General features: G+C 46.4%; 1 protein-coding gene across 3 annotated transcripts in view; it reads left to right on the top strand.

Moving 5' to 3' along the window:
• Positions 1-14,083, top strand: part of AK9 (adenylate kinase 9) — a 179,333-nt gene extending 165,250 nt beyond the window's left edge. For all 3 annotated transcript variants that reach the window (XM_075597602.1, XM_075597600.1, XM_075597601.1), the window contains 6 exons: positions 455-651; positions 9,375-9,544; positions 10,536-10,634; positions 11,430-11,532; positions 13,021-13,135; positions 13,729-14,083. In XM_075597602.1, coding sequence (XP_075453717.1) covers positions 455-651; positions 9,375-9,544; positions 10,536-10,634; positions 11,430-11,532; positions 13,021-13,135; positions 13,729-13,931 — 887 coding nt within the window. In that variant the 3' untranslated portion in view covers positions 13,932-14,083. The remainder of the gene's footprint in view (positions 1-454; positions 652-9,374; positions 9,545-10,535; positions 10,635-11,429; positions 11,533-13,020; positions 13,136-13,728) is intronic.
• Positions 14,084-15,561: the final 1,478 nt, after the last annotated feature.

Genomic DNA, 15,561 nt, shown 5'->3' with positions numbered 1-15,561 from the left:
TTCTATTACATATTATTTTCATTGTATAGAATATTTCTGAGAAAATTAATTATAATGTCAAATCATCGCAGCATACAACATATGGGAGGGAGTCACCGAATCAAGGTTTTATGCTGCTGTGAACTATTCCGTCTGTGGAGGGTTTCAAAGAGATGATAGGTCTGTGTTACAAGAAAGCAGTTAGCCATCATTCAGTGCCTCAGACTTGATGGTTATTCAAAACCGTTGCTTAATTATTATTTATATTCCCTTAAATATTATAAACTGACCCATTAAGAAAAAAAAATTCATGTGTTATTTGTGTGTTTATCTGTACTATACCATATTTGTATATAGAAGGGCAATTGCTGTGAATGTCTGCATAGCTTCCATCCCAAATTAATTAATTATGGTGCTAGTTGTTATCCCAGTAAAAACACACTCATTGAATGTTGCTTCATTGGTTTTTCAACAGGGGAAGCAGCTGGTATTGATGACTTCTGCGTCACTCCTGAAGAGCTGCTGTCCCGGCTGGGAGAGTTTGGACAATACTGTCCTGTGAGTCTAGCACAGAGGGGAGAGCTTGTTGACTGCTCTGTAACCTCATCCCTGAAGTTTGCAGCAGAATTCCGAGGACACTACTACAAAATGGCTTCACAGGAGGAGCTGAATGTAAGTCTTCTATATTGTAATGTTATTTGTGATAACTTTCTGATGTAACATCTACAGCATTTGTATTTTAAAGAACATTTCAATAGAATAACATAGATGTGACTGATCACTATAGTGTTTAAATAAAAAATAATGATACACCCGTTTCACAATTTGTTTTAATTAGTAGTTTAGGACCCTTTGTCTGTGTTCGTAGCACTTCATATAAGAATTGAAATACTATAGTGTACTTAAATGCAACGATTACTTTGTGTACATTTTAAGTCACCCCCTAAATGATAGAATTCCAATGAGGATATGTTGATATTCTAAATATACATTCTGCATGTATGTTTCAAAATGAGCAGTAGTTTGGAGCGACCTAGAAAAATACTTTTAGTCTTAACAAGAGGAAAAATATAAGGAAAAGGTAGCACTCATGTTTTCATCCTTGCAAAGAAAAAAAATGGACGACATCCAAAAGTTGTAGTAAATCTTATATTAAAAAAGTTATGATGGGTAAAAAAAAAGTGACACAAACCCGCCACGTACAGTGTACAGCAGATAAAAATACCACTTGTGGTCCATTTGCATGTCTCACACAGGTCTGCAACCCTGTCTTTCCCCATTATTTTTTAGCATACAGTGCTTCCACTGCAGCCACTGACATGCAAATGAGCACTAAGTGAGTCATTCTTTAATTGTCCATTTTAACTTGGACCCCTATAAGCTTATGCCTGCCGTATTATACACAGCTTTTCAGCACAGTCTGCAAATGTATCCACAAGTGGTATGTGTAATTGCAGTGATAATGGGAAAATAGGGGGAAATATTTTCTCTAGGGAAAACTAAAAGCAATAAAGCAGCGTTCCTCAAACAAGATGCAAAGTAGGGCTCTGCTCACAAGTTTCTTATTGCAGCATCTTCCATTTATTTAGATGGGCAGTGAGTGGAGAGTGCAACTTTTCAGGTCCCATACAGACCTTTCATCCTTATGGGACCTGAAACGTTGCACTCTCCACTGCTCATTTAAGTAAATGGAAGACGTTGCATTAAGAAACTTGGGAGTAGAGCCCTACTTTGTAACTTGGTTGGGAAACTCTGCGGCATTGCTTTTTATTTGCAGTAAATCTTATGGCACTTTATTTGTGGAGAACAGCCATCAAAATTACGTTTCTGGTCACAACGGACCTTTCATAAAGTAAGTTTCTCCACAAATAAAACAGCATAAGATTTACTGCAACTTTTGAATGTAATCCATAGTTACATAGTAGTTTGAAAAAAGACGTACGTCCATCAAGTTCAACCTATGCTAAATTTAGACAACATATACTTTATCCTATTTCTATACTTGCTTATGGATCCAGAGGAAGGCAAACATAAAAACCCAGAGTCATATCATCCAATGATATCTCATAAGGGGAAAAATAAATTACTTCCTGACTCCAAGAATTGGCAATCGGATTAATCCCTGGATCAACATCCTTCCCATGTATACTTATTTGGTATATCCCGGTATACCTTTCCTTTCTAAAAAGATGTCCAACCTTTTTTTGAACAAATCTATTGTATCTGCCATCACAGTCTCCTTGGGTAATGAATTCCACATTTTGATTGCCCTTACTGTAAAGAACCCTTTCCTTTGTTGCTGGTGAAATCTCCTTTCCTCCAACCTTAAGGGATGACCCCAAGTAATTTGTACTTCCCTTGGGATGAATAATTCTTTTGAAAGCTCCTTGTATTGTCCCCGAATATATTTGTATATAGTTATCATATCCCCTCTTAGACGCCTCTTTTCTAATGTAAATAAATCAAATGTATCTAGCCTCTCCTCATAGGTTAGATTGTCCATCCCCTTTGTTAATTTGGTGGCTCATCTTTGCACTCTCTCTAGTTCCATAATGTCTTTTCTTAGGATTGGTTCCCACAATTGTACCCCATATTCAAAGTGTGGTCTTAATCTATATATATATTTCCAAAACCGTTGTATGCGTGTCTGTTTGTCCTGTGTCTCCCAATCGCATTGGACCTTTGGCCCGTCACTCCGCCTCAGGCCAATGAGATGGCTCCCTTGGCCCGCCCGCCCCAGCACACCTCTCATTGGCCTGAGTCGGAGTGACGGGCCAAAGGTCCAACACACACACACACACCTCCTCCCACCCAGGTAAGTAACTAAACTGCCGCCTCCCCTCCCAGCGCACACCCCTGCCGCCGCCTCAAACCCCTCCCCCTCCCCCCTCCCTCCCCTTCCTCCCCCCTCCCCTCCACCTCCTGTCATCCCCCTCCACCCTCCCTCCACCTCCTGTCACCCCCCTCCACCCCCCCTCCACCTCCTGTCACCCCCCTCCACCCCCCCTCCACCTCCTGTCACCCCCCTTACACCTTCCCACCCCCCCCTTCACCTCCCGTCACCTCCCTCCACCCCCCCCTCCACCTCCTGTCACCCCCCTCCACCCCCCTTCCACCTCCTGTCACCCCCCTCCACCCCCCCTCCACCTCCTGTCACCCCCTCCACCCCCCCTCCACCTCCTGTCACCCCCCTTCCACCTCCCCACTCCCCCTTCACCTCTCCCCCTTCACCCCCCCTTCACCTCCCCTCACCCCCCTTCACCTCCCCTCACCCCCTTCACCTCCCCCCACCCCCCTTCACCTCCCCTTCACCTCCCCTTCACCTCTCCCCACCTCCCCCCACCTCCCCTTCACCTCTCCCCACCTCCCTTTCACCTCCCCCCACCTCCCTTTCACCTCCCCTTCACCTCCCCCCTTCCCCTCCTCCACCTCCCCCCTTCCCCTCCTCCACCTCCCTCCTTCCACTCCTCCCCCTTCCGCCCTTCCCCCTCCCCCCTCTCCCCCTCCACATCCCCCCTCCCCCCCTCCACCTCTCCCCCTCCCCCCCTCCACCTCTCCCCCTCCCCCCACCTCCACCTCCCCTCCGCCCACCTCCACCTCCCCTCCGCCCCCCTCCACCTCCCCTCCGCCCCCCCTCCACCTCCCCTCTGCCCCCCCCCACCTCCCCTCCACCCCCCCCTCCACCTCCCCTCCGCCCCCCCTTCACCTCCCCTCTGCCCCCCCTTCACCTCCCCTCCGCCCCCCCTTCACCTCCCCTCCGCCCCCCCCTTCACCTCCCCTCCGCCCCCCCCTTCACCTCCCCTCCGCGCCCCCCCTTCACCTCCCCTCCGCCCCCCCTTCACCTCCCCTCACCACCCCCCCTTCACCTCCCCTCACCCCCCCTTCACCGCCTTTCGGCCGCCCTCCCGCCTCTGCCTTTCGCCCACCCGCCTTTCTGCCTTTCACCCGCCCACCGCTCACACCCCTGCACCACACAGCCGACGCACGCACTGAACAGACACCCGCCACACTCGACACACACCCGCCGCCTCTCACCCACCCCACACACTCGACACACACCTGCCACCTCCTGCCCCTACGCAACAACATCACTGACCAGCTTTCGCCCGCATTCGCCACACACCCGCCGCCTCACACCTTAGCAGGACCCCTACCCACAGCCAGCACTCACTACCCACGCGCCACCCGTACTGAACACCCACCCGCCGCCTCACACACGCTCACACCCGCCTCACATTTTGACAAAACTTATGTCACCAAAATATACATTGTACTGTGGTGTGTTTACAATAATCCATTTTTATACAACATCGTATTACATTTTCTTCCATCTTTCTTTTCAACATTATTATCCAACCTTTCCAACAAATACTCAACCTATTGTTCCACGATTTATAAATAATACTACCTATTTACGTATTTACATCCCGGGCAACGCCGGGTATATCAGCTAGTGCTTTCTAAAGGGTCATAATAATGTTTACTTCCCTTCCATCCTTTGCCCGTTTAATGCAAGATAAGATCTTGTTTGCCTTTGCAGCAACTGCATGACTTTGGGCACTATTGCAAGCCTGCTGTCTACAAGCACTCCTAAATCCTTCTCCATCAAGGATTCTCTCCATCAAGGATTCCCCCAATTTATCCCCATTTAATGTGTAAATCACCACTTTATTCTTGCATCCCAAATGCATAACCTTACATTTATCAGTATTAAACCTCATATGCCATTTACCTGCCCACGTTTCCAGTCTATCCAAGTCCTTCTGAAGAGAAACTACATCCTGCTCTGATTCTACTACCTTACACAATTTAGTATCATCAGCAAAGATGGAGACTTTGCTCTCGATGCCAACCTCAAGGTCATTAATAAACAAGTTAAAAAGCAGAGGTCCCAGTACCGATCCCTGAGGTACTCCACTCAAGACTTTAGCCCAACCTGAAAAAGTTCCATTTATGACAACCCTCTGTTGTCTATCCTTCAACCAGTTTTCAATCCAGGTGCATATATTATTACTGAGTCCAATTTTCTTTATTTTGTACACCAACCTCTTGTGTGAAACCGTATCAAAAGCCTTTGCAAAATCTAAGTAGACCACATCAACTGCATTACCCTGGTCTAAATTCCTACTTACCTCCTCAGGGTAAGGTTAGTTTGGCATGATCTATCCTTCATAAATCCATGCTGACTATTACTAATAATTTTGTGTTCCATGAGGTATTCCTGAATATTATCTTGTATTAAACCTTCAAGTAGTTTCCCCACTATTGAAATCAGGCTTACAGGTCTGTAATTCCCCAGTTGTGATATAGCTCCCTTTTTAAATATAGGCACCACATCTGCTTTACGCCAATCTTGTGGTACTGAGCCTGTGGAAATAGCGTCCATGAATATTAAATATAATGGTTTGGCTATTACTGAGCTTAACTCCTTGAGAACTCTTTGATATATGCCATCAGGGCCAGGTGCCTTATTTACTTTAATTTTTTCAAGCCGCTTATGAACTTCTTCCTCAGTTAACCAATTGTTCATTAATATGGAGGTTGTGGCTTCCTCCTGTGGCGCTACTATTGAACTTGATTCTTCCCTGGTAAACACAGAGGCAAATAATTTGTTTAATACCTCTGCTTTTTCCTTATCTCCAATAATCTGCCTACCCATCTCACACTGAAAGGGTCCTATATTTTCTTTTCTCGTTTTTTGTTATTAATGTACTTAAAGAACTTTTTAGGGTTGACCTTACTTTCTATTGCAGTCCTTTTTTATTATCCATTTTTGCTAATTTGATTGCCCTTCTGCAATTTTGGTTTCATTCCTTATAATTCTGATACAATGTCTCCGTCCCTTCTGACTTAAAGAATCTAAAGGACATACTTGAAAACAAGAGGTAACTCTCAATGTATTACTTCCTGGTAAAATATTTTATAAATAAATAAATAAACGCCTTCCTCTTCTTGTCCATTTCCTCCCCTACCTGTTTATTTAGCCACATTGGTTTTGACTTATTTCTTTTATACTTATTACCCAAGAGTTTACACTAATAAGTGTGCTTTTCTAACAATGTTTTAAAGACTGCCCATTTATCTTCTACATTTCTCCCTGCAAAAACATCATCCCAGTGTATTACTTGTAGATAAGACCTCAGTTTATTAAAATCTGCCTTTCTAAAGTTTAAGGTCTTTGTTGAACCCAAGTCGTCTATTTATTGATAATTTATTTCAAATGAGACCATGTTATGATCACTGTTAACAAATATTCAAGTCCTGGAACATTTGGATATTACTTCTACATTGTTTGATATTACCAAATCCAGTACTGCCCCTCTCCTGGTTGGTTCATCAATAATTTGGGTCATATAATTGTCTTTAAGAACATCCAAAAACCTGTTTCCTTTTGTTGTAATGCTAATCTCATTTCCTGAGTCTATGTCTGGATAATTAAAATCCCCCATTATGCAAACATGACCCAGTTTTGATGCCTTCTCCAATTGCAAAAGTATTTTAGCTTCCTCAATCTCACAGATATTTGGTGGTTTATAGCATATCCCTACAAACATTTTCTTTATACTTTTACCTCCACTGCTAATTTCAATCCACAGGGTCTCTATATTTTCATCATTCCCTTCATAAACAGCATCCCTTATAATAGGTTTTAGATCCGGTTTAACATATAAACATACTCCACCTCCCCTTCTATTTGTTTGATCCTTCCGAAAAAGGGAATAACACTCTAAAATGAACTGTCCAGTCATGAGTTTCATCCCACCATGGTTCAGTAATGCCTATGATATCATACTGCTCCCTTGCAGCTATTAATTCAAGCTCCCCCATTTTATCTGTCAGGCTTCTTGCATTAGCAAGCATGCATTAAAGGTTTTTTTCAGCCTGTACTATTATCTTATCTGCTCCTTCCTTTCTGCGCCCACTTGGTTTAGTCTTTAGAAGTTTTCTAGTATTATCTGTATTTACTATGAGTGTCTCACTTCTTGTCAAACTTGCACTTGCCCCCATTCTACCTCCATACCCCATTGTATCATCCTCTATTCCAGTGGTTCCCAAACTTTTTCCGCTCAAGGCTCCCCAAGGCGATCAGGATTTTTTCAAGGCTCTCCAAGGCGATCAGAATTTTTCCGCGGCACCCAAAGTAAAAAAAAAGTTGTATATACATACCTAACAGTTGCAGTGCGCAGTTGGTGTCTCTCTCAGACACACTCTCTCTCTCAGACACACTATCTCTCACACACTCTCTCTCTCTCTCTCTCGCACACTCTCTCTCACACATTCTCTCTCTCACACACACACCCTCTCTCTCTCACACACACCCTCTCTCTCTCTCACACACTCTCTGTCTCTCACACACTCTCTCTCTCACACACTCTCACCCTCTCACAGATTTGACTGACTAGGTGGGGGTGTGACTGATTGGGGGGTACCTCTGGTGTCACACACACACACACACACACACACACTCCCATATACACACACACACACACCCATATACACACACACACACACACACACACACACACACACACACACACACACACACACACACACCTATATATACACACACACACCCATATACACACACACCTATATATACACACACACACACACCCATACACACACACACACATACACACACATATACACACACACACACACACCCATATACACACACACACACACACACACACACCCATATACACACACACACCCACACCCATATATACACACACACACACACACACACCCATACACACACACACACACACACATATATACACACACACACACACCCATATACACACACACACACACATATACACACCCACATACACACACACCCATATACACACACACACACCCATATACACACACACAGTTTCTCTCCCATATACACACACACACACACACACACACACACTCTCACTATACACAGACGGGGGGGTCGGAACAGAGGAAAGGCCGCGACCAGCACCACCACCCGCTCCCCCCCCCTTGTCCCGCGCAGGCAGCGGGAGCGCCAGGGACAGCGGTGGGGAGAAGAAACCCCCCGCTACCACCTCCATGCAGGCAGCGGGAGCACCGGGCACATGGAGGGATCAGAGGTAAGTGGGGACCTGAGGGACATCCCCGCTCCCATCTCCTGCCCCGCGGGCTGTCACGCGCTGACAGGGGGAAGCGGGAACCCGAGGGACATCCCCGCTCCCATCTCCTGCCCCGCGGGCTGTCACGCGGTGACAGGGGGAAGCGGGAACCCAAGGGACATCCCCGCTCCCATCTCCTGCCCCGCGGGCTGTCACGCGGTGACAGGGGGAAGCGGGAACCCGAGGGACATCCCCACTCCCATCTCCTGCCCCGCGGGCTGTCACGCGGTGACAGGGGGAAGCGGGAACCCGAGGGACATCCCCGGTCCCATCTCCTGCCCCGCGGGGTGAAGGGTGCTGCGGGGGGAGGGTGATGATGCGCCGATGCTGCCGGGGGGTGGCGGTTTTGGCTGGGGGGGTGGGGTGTTAGTGCTGCTGGGAGACATGTCTCCCGGTGCTGCTCCTCCAGCGCGCGCAGGGAGAGCCGGCGCCGGGTTCAGCATTTTTTTTTTTAATTTGCTGGCCTTTGTTTCCCGCTGCTGGTGGCCCTGATCGCGGCGCCCCTCTAGCCAAGCCACGGCGCACCAGGGCTCCGCGGCGCACAGTTTGAGAAACACTGCTCTATTCTATTTAGTTCATTATCTGTTTCATTCCCCTCCCCCACTCCATTCTAGTTTAAACTATCCTCCATCCTTTTTAGCATTCTCCCCCCTAGCACAGAAGATCCCTCTTCATTGAGGTGCTATCCGTCCCTAGAATATAGATGGCACCTCTCAGAAAAGGAGTCCCAGTGCTCTAAAATACCCCAACCCCTCCTTCCTACACCACTTTCTTAGCCATGCATTAACCTCCCTGATCTCTGACTGTCTCCCTGCGGTAGCGCATGGCACTGGTAGTATTTCAGAAAATACTACCTTGGAGGTCCTTGCCTTAAGCTTTTGGCCTAGATCCCTGTAATCATTTTTTAGGACCCTCCATCTTTCTCTAACTTTGTCATTGGTGTCAACGTATCAACGCCGGGTCAATCCCAGACTCTCCCCCCCCCCCCCCCACAATCTGTCTACCTGATCCAATTTTCTCCTAGCAAGACACTGTGAGTGCTACTTTTCCCGTACATTATCCCTGTGTATTTTCAGTGTGACCACAGCCTAAAAGGTTTAGCATTACTCCATGTTATTTTTTTTACCCTTTTACCACACGTAATGATATCATGTTGTGCTAGATATTTTTTGGTGCTTAGCCTTGAACGTCACCATAAAAGGCAACAAATTACTTATTTAAAAATACTTTCGTTTGTTTTTTCTTTAGGCTTTTTTGGAAACTCCAGAATTGTATGTGCCACCTTTAGCCCCATGCCCCCTACCTTCTGCTGATCGTCTACCAAAGAGACTAACAGTCGCTGATGTGAAGTTCAAATTCCCACAAAATGCTGAGATGAGCGGATATTGCCCAGTTACCTACCTGGATGGAAAACAAAGGTGCGTGTTAAAAAGTGCTGTGTTTCTGAATTGCACAAAAGTTATAGCAGTTATGTAAATCGCATTATAACTGGCAAAAAAAATAGTAGTGTGATGACATTGCAGCGTACGATTTGGTGACCGTGCAGCCATCTTTGTTTTTACAGAGTACTGGCAAAAATAAAAAATATATACATATATATATCTCCGCACTCAGGACATCTCCGGAGCATTCAGTGCAGCAGTTTAACTCCCTAGGACCTCCTCGTTCAATCAGGGAGAAAAAGTACTTAATTTTGTGGGGGATTGCTGCCTTACATATATTTTCTTACATGTGTTGATTTAAATGACTTCCTTCAACTAGATCTCTTGTATCTACAAGTGTAGTTTAACTTCTTAAAAATGTGATGCCAGCCCCCTATGAATGAATGAAGTTACTTCTTACAGTAGTACCCAGGGTTGCCACCTTCTACTGAAGGTTAACCCGGAGACTTTTTGCAATAACATTTTTTACATTTATTTATCTTATTTATATATTTATTTCTCTTACCTTCGGCGGCATCTCCCGGCATCTCCCGGCATCTCCATCTCCCGGCATCTCCATCTCCCGGCATCTCCATCTCCCGGCATCTCCATCTCCCGGCATCTCCATCTCCCGGCATCTCCATCTCCGCCTGCAAGTTTCAGTCAGCATGGCTCCGCGAAGTCAAACAGCATGTGATTGCCATGTCATGATGTCACTGCGTCATGCGGCGTCACGTTGCCATGACAACAGGGCAACTCATGGCGCCGAGGCGTCACCTGACATGTCATAGCAACGGCACGTAGCATCTCGTCATAGCTGCCGCCCATAGATTTTCCAGATAAAACCGTAGCCCAGAGATACGTGGCCGAAACCGGTAGTCTCCGGGTCAAACCCGGAGTGGTGGCAACCCTGGTAGTACCCTGCAGTAACCTAAGAATCACAGCAGAATGTGCTTAATTTGGTAATTTTTTTTTGTTTCCTCCTAAGATATGAAGCCCTGGTTCCTGGCTTCATTGACTATGCTGTGGAATATAGAGATAAAATATATTTTTTTGCGAGTGAAGAAAAGCTGCAGAAGTTCATGAGGTGAGATATTGTATGCTTGTGACAGGGTGAATGAACGTCACCAGCCATAGACCTAGCAAACCCATGTTTAGGCTTGCAGTGCAGCAGTGACGAGGTTAAGTTTCAGGTGAGAAGGGCTGCTTAATTAGTCTGACCCCAGCTGCATAATCAAGGTGTTTTAAAACCCCCAGGCTGTACACACATGCAAGCTAGCTGATACTGAAGAGATTACTGCTATAAGGTCTGTTTTTCAAAGTACATGTGTGATAACTGTCTGTGTCCTGCATGCTGAAGAGAAGCTGCCTTGTTTTCTATGCTGAAGAGAAGCTATTTTGTTTTTGTCTGCTGAAAAGAAGATATTTTGTTTTTGTGTGCTGTATCTTTTTAAGGCTTATCAAGAGAACCCGCGTGTGTGGTTGCCTGTACCCTGCAACAATGCTATAAAAATATTTTTGTATTTGGAGTTTTCTGTCTCCAGAAGGTAACTATTTATTCTACGCTCTGATATTAAACTTATTTAGGAAAACAACATAGCAGCTAGTTGAGGCAGTTATATAATGAAAAGTGTGGTAATCAAAGACAAATTGCTTTTCTTTGTTATAGGGAGCTTATAGATTGCTATGCACATGTAGTATTAAGCAGTTCCTGATTAAAAGGAGTGCATTTTTTTTCATACAAGTGAGTGCTCAACTGGCATCGCTGTGTGATTATTTACTTCTTGCGTAAAGACTCCCAGGTCCCCTAGTTATTCTAATAACACCTATCAATGACCATATCCCACATGCACTCTTTAATTCAATGTGTTCATATTTCTAGAGTACCAGCAAAATACGAGAAACAGACGCTTCCGTGTAAACTTCCACCAAAGAAGGAACCAATCATACTGACTTCACTTCCTTTAACTGGTTACCTTGAACAGGTTGGCATTTGTTAATCAGCACGCTGTGTGAAACATGCCGTTATGTGTATGAGAGCATCCAGACCATTGGTTTTGAACCTTTTTTTGGTTAGGGATCCCCAGAGTTTGATTGTGAGATTTCACCCCCCTACATCTCTCACTCCCCCTACACACACCCCTTTCTCACACTTCCCCCTCTCACACACACTCTGCCTCACACACACACAGACACACACTATCTCCCCCTCCCCCCCACACACACTCTCCCTCCCCCCCCACCCACACTCTCCCTCCCCCCCACCCACACTCTCCCTCCCCCCCACCCACACTCTCCCTCCCCCCCCCACCCACACTCTCCCTCCCCCCCCACACTCTCCCTCCCCCCCCACCCACACTCAACACACACTCTACACTCTCCCTCCCCCACCCACACTCTCTCTCTCCCACCCACACTCTCCCTCCCCCCCACCCACACTCTCCCTCCCCCCACCACACTCTCCCCCCCCCCACTCACACTCTCCCTCCCCCCCCACCCACACTCTCCCCCCCCACCACCCACACTCTCCCTCCCCCCCACCACCCACACTCTCCCTCCCCCCCACCACCCACACTCTCCCTCCCCCCCACCACCCACACTCTCCCCCCCCACACTCCCCCTCCCCCCCACCCACACTCCCCCTCCCCCCCCACCCACACTCCCCCTCCCCCCCACCCACACTCCCCCTCCCCCCACCCACACTCACCCCCCCACCCACACTCCCCCCCCACCCACACTCCCCTCCCCCACCCACTCCCCCTCCCCCACCCACACCCCCCCACCCACACTCCCCCACCCACACTCCCCCCCCCCCACCCACACTCCCCCCCCACCACCCTCCCCCCCCCCCCACTCTCACCCCCCCCCCACTCTCCCCCCCCCACCCACTCTCCCCCTCCCCCACCATCACTCCCAACCCCACCCTCCCTCGCCCACCCACCCTCCCCCTCCCCCACCACCCACCCTCCCCCTCCCCCACCACCCACCCTCTAAAGTCGATGGCAGAAGCAGGGAGAGGAAAGAGCAGTGACCGGGCGTCGGCTGCTGCTTAGCTCGGGAGCCGTCGGGTCACTGCTATGTGGGGTGCCGCCGAGCCTGGGACAGCTGGTAGAGTTGTCCCAGCTATACCCCCCTTGGCGGCCATGGAACCCCTGAGGGGTGCTCGCGGAACCCCGGTTGAAAATCACTGATCCAGGGGGGGTGAAGGGGACACTAAGCCCAATATTTAACAGATAGTAGTACTGTTGTTGTTCCTTAGAGCAAATGAATTCTTCCATTTACAATAGCACAATCAAGATGAGACAACTGAGGCGTTAACCATATGAAAACAGGGTATATAACTCGGGAACAATGGCAACATATTAATTAGGGCATGCCATCCTTTTAATTCTCATGACGGCTAATAAGGTGGATGTCACTACGATATTGCAAGATAATATTGTTGTATTCCTAATGTTTTTGTCTTTGTTTAGGGAGCAGCAACGTCTTTAATAAAAGCACTTAATGATGTAGGCTGCCTGAAGCCTAAATACCCGTTCTTAAGTGTAAAACGATCTGCTCTGCTGTACATCGCTTATCACCTAAAAGGTAAAAGACGTACCGAAATATACATATTTTTACCAAAACTCTGTACTTTCCTAATCTACCATCTGTTTTTTGTACTGTGCACAATCCGGTTTCTTCCCACTCGCAGCTCTAGTAGCTGTAGAGAAAGGGTTTATGTCCTGGGCACATTTTTTTGTTATTCCTTTCATATTTAGCAGCCAACAGAGTTCTGTGATGAGCAATTTTCAGAAGGATGTAGCTAAAATGTTCCTTGGTGGTTATTGACACTGACAGTCTAATTGCCAGTAGCAGCTAAAATAGTTTGTGCAAAGATTACATTTCTAGATTTTTAGTACACAAAGTCTGTTTAAGGTGACAGACAAGCAACATTTTTTTTTTACTATAAATACTGCAATACTGGATAAAGATATTAGCAGCAGCTATAGCCAATACAAGTGATGTTACTTTTCTTAACTTTTATTTTGAACCTGCAGCACTCGCTCTTCTGCGAGCTCTGGAGATATTTCATAATCCTTTTTCATCTTTGATATTGATAGGAAAGGTCTGTGGCCACACAAATGCTGTGACTGTTACCAACAAATGCTGTGGCTAATGATACTTCCTCTATTTTGTAGCGTTTAACCATCGGAATTCAGATTATGTACGGAAGAAATACAAAACGAAAATGGAGCGATTTGTGGAGCAATGTGAACTCATTACGTACCTAGGCAATAAGATGACTCGCAAGTACAAAGAGCCTCAGAAGAGACCTATTGATTTTGATTTCAAAATGCAATCTTTTTTGTCACTTAAAGATGTGGACCCAACTTGCATTTAGAGTCTATGCACATTCTATATTTTTTGTTTTTACCAAGTTGAAAGAAAACAAAACATTTAAGATTTATGGGCAAACAATATTTTGAACCGTCCACTTTCAAAACATACTGTATTTCAATAAACATTCTATATTTAAAAGTATTTTTCCATTTATGTCACTTTGTTGTATGGGTTTGTTTTATGGCATTGGAATAACTGAAAAACAAAATGTTTTGGGGTTCTGACTCCTGAATCCTAGTTTAAATTATTCTCGCTTTGAACTTTTCTACAGTTTAACCTTTTGGTGCCAGTGAGACGAGCAACATTTTGGAAAGCAGAAAGTCAGCTCGCTTTAAATGATTGAATTTGTACTTAATTAAATTTTTATGGTCCCTTTGTATTGATGTGGTCTGCTATTGAGTGTTCCCCAAGTGTGCTTGGTGAAGAACCATAGGCGTAGCTAGGGTTGGACATAAGTTGACAAGGCTCGCTGTAAAATTAAAATAATTCTAGTCTTCCATATGCAGAACTCGGTCCTATAATGTGGGAGTAATCAATAGGCCGACCACCGGCTCCTTTGCAATGGACTGTGGAATATTTTTTGGTTAAATCCGGGCACAGCGTACCAAATAGACAGAGTTTTGTGACCCCTATCCACACTGCCTCCTCCTTTCGTGGTGCCCTAATTCCAGTGCCCGTGCTGCTGCATTTATAGGGACAACTGTGCGGACAAGCAAATGAGAGTGCCACAGCACGTGAGAAAAGAAGGAGGAGGTAGTGTTCTGAGAGCCGAGTCTGCCAAACATCCCACCTGCCATGTACTTACCTCTAGGAGTAGGAGGGAGATCCCCAGCAGCAAGGAGGACTAGAAAAAGGTGGGAGAAGAGGATTTGCGGGGGTGCTTTTTATTGAGGGGTGCAGAAGTAGCTGGGAGAGAGGTATGTAAATAATGGTGCCGTGTCTGGCACAGGCAAATGCAGAGGGAGGGATTGGAGGAGAGTCAGGAAGGTGGAGAGAATAGAAAAGTTTACAGGGGAGTGAGTAAACTGCAGTCTATATACGTAATGACACAAAATATATACATACATATATTGTGACGTCTCAGTCCCAGCGTCGGATCTTTTGTCCAGATCAAAGGCAGGAAACACTGCACTTTCTAAGCAGGGGTTTATTTACAGGGTACAAAGCAGGTACAGGGTTAACTCATAACACAAAACAGAAACAAAAGACCTAACTCCTTCCAGGAGTACTAATACTGCTTAGTCCCTAACTAATCGTGGGAGAACTAAACTCTTTCCCCACTTTACCGAGTGTACCTGCAGCAGCTCCCCTTTCAGTCTCTCACAGGGCTGTCTGTGTGTGCCTTCAGATCAGCATACCAGCAGCGTCTCTCACCCTCTCTGTGTCACTCTCAACAGTGTAAACTTTCCCGGCAGCTTCTGTTGCACACGGAGGTTGTCCTTTACGCGGGACCACATAGGAGTCCTCATCGTCCTCTTCTGAACTGCAAGAACTGTGCTGAACCGTAGAAACCCAGCGCGAACCATGCCCCACAGAAAAGTTACATTCCATTGGTTCCGTGTTCCGAGGGCAAACTGCGGCCACATGTCCAAGTTCATGGCATCTGTAGCACTCTATATACCTTCCAAAAC

The sequence above is a fragment of the Ascaphus truei genome, chromosome 4, assembly GCF_040206685.1.
Source record: "Ascaphus truei isolate aAscTru1 chromosome 4, aAscTru1.hap1, whole genome shotgun sequence".
NCBI classification, from domain to species: domain Eukaryota; kingdom Metazoa; phylum Chordata; class Amphibia; order Anura; family Ascaphidae; genus Ascaphus; species Ascaphus truei.
The sequence above is the reverse complement of the archived record's forward strand: the minus strand, read 5'-3'. Positions and strand labels throughout refer to the sequence as shown.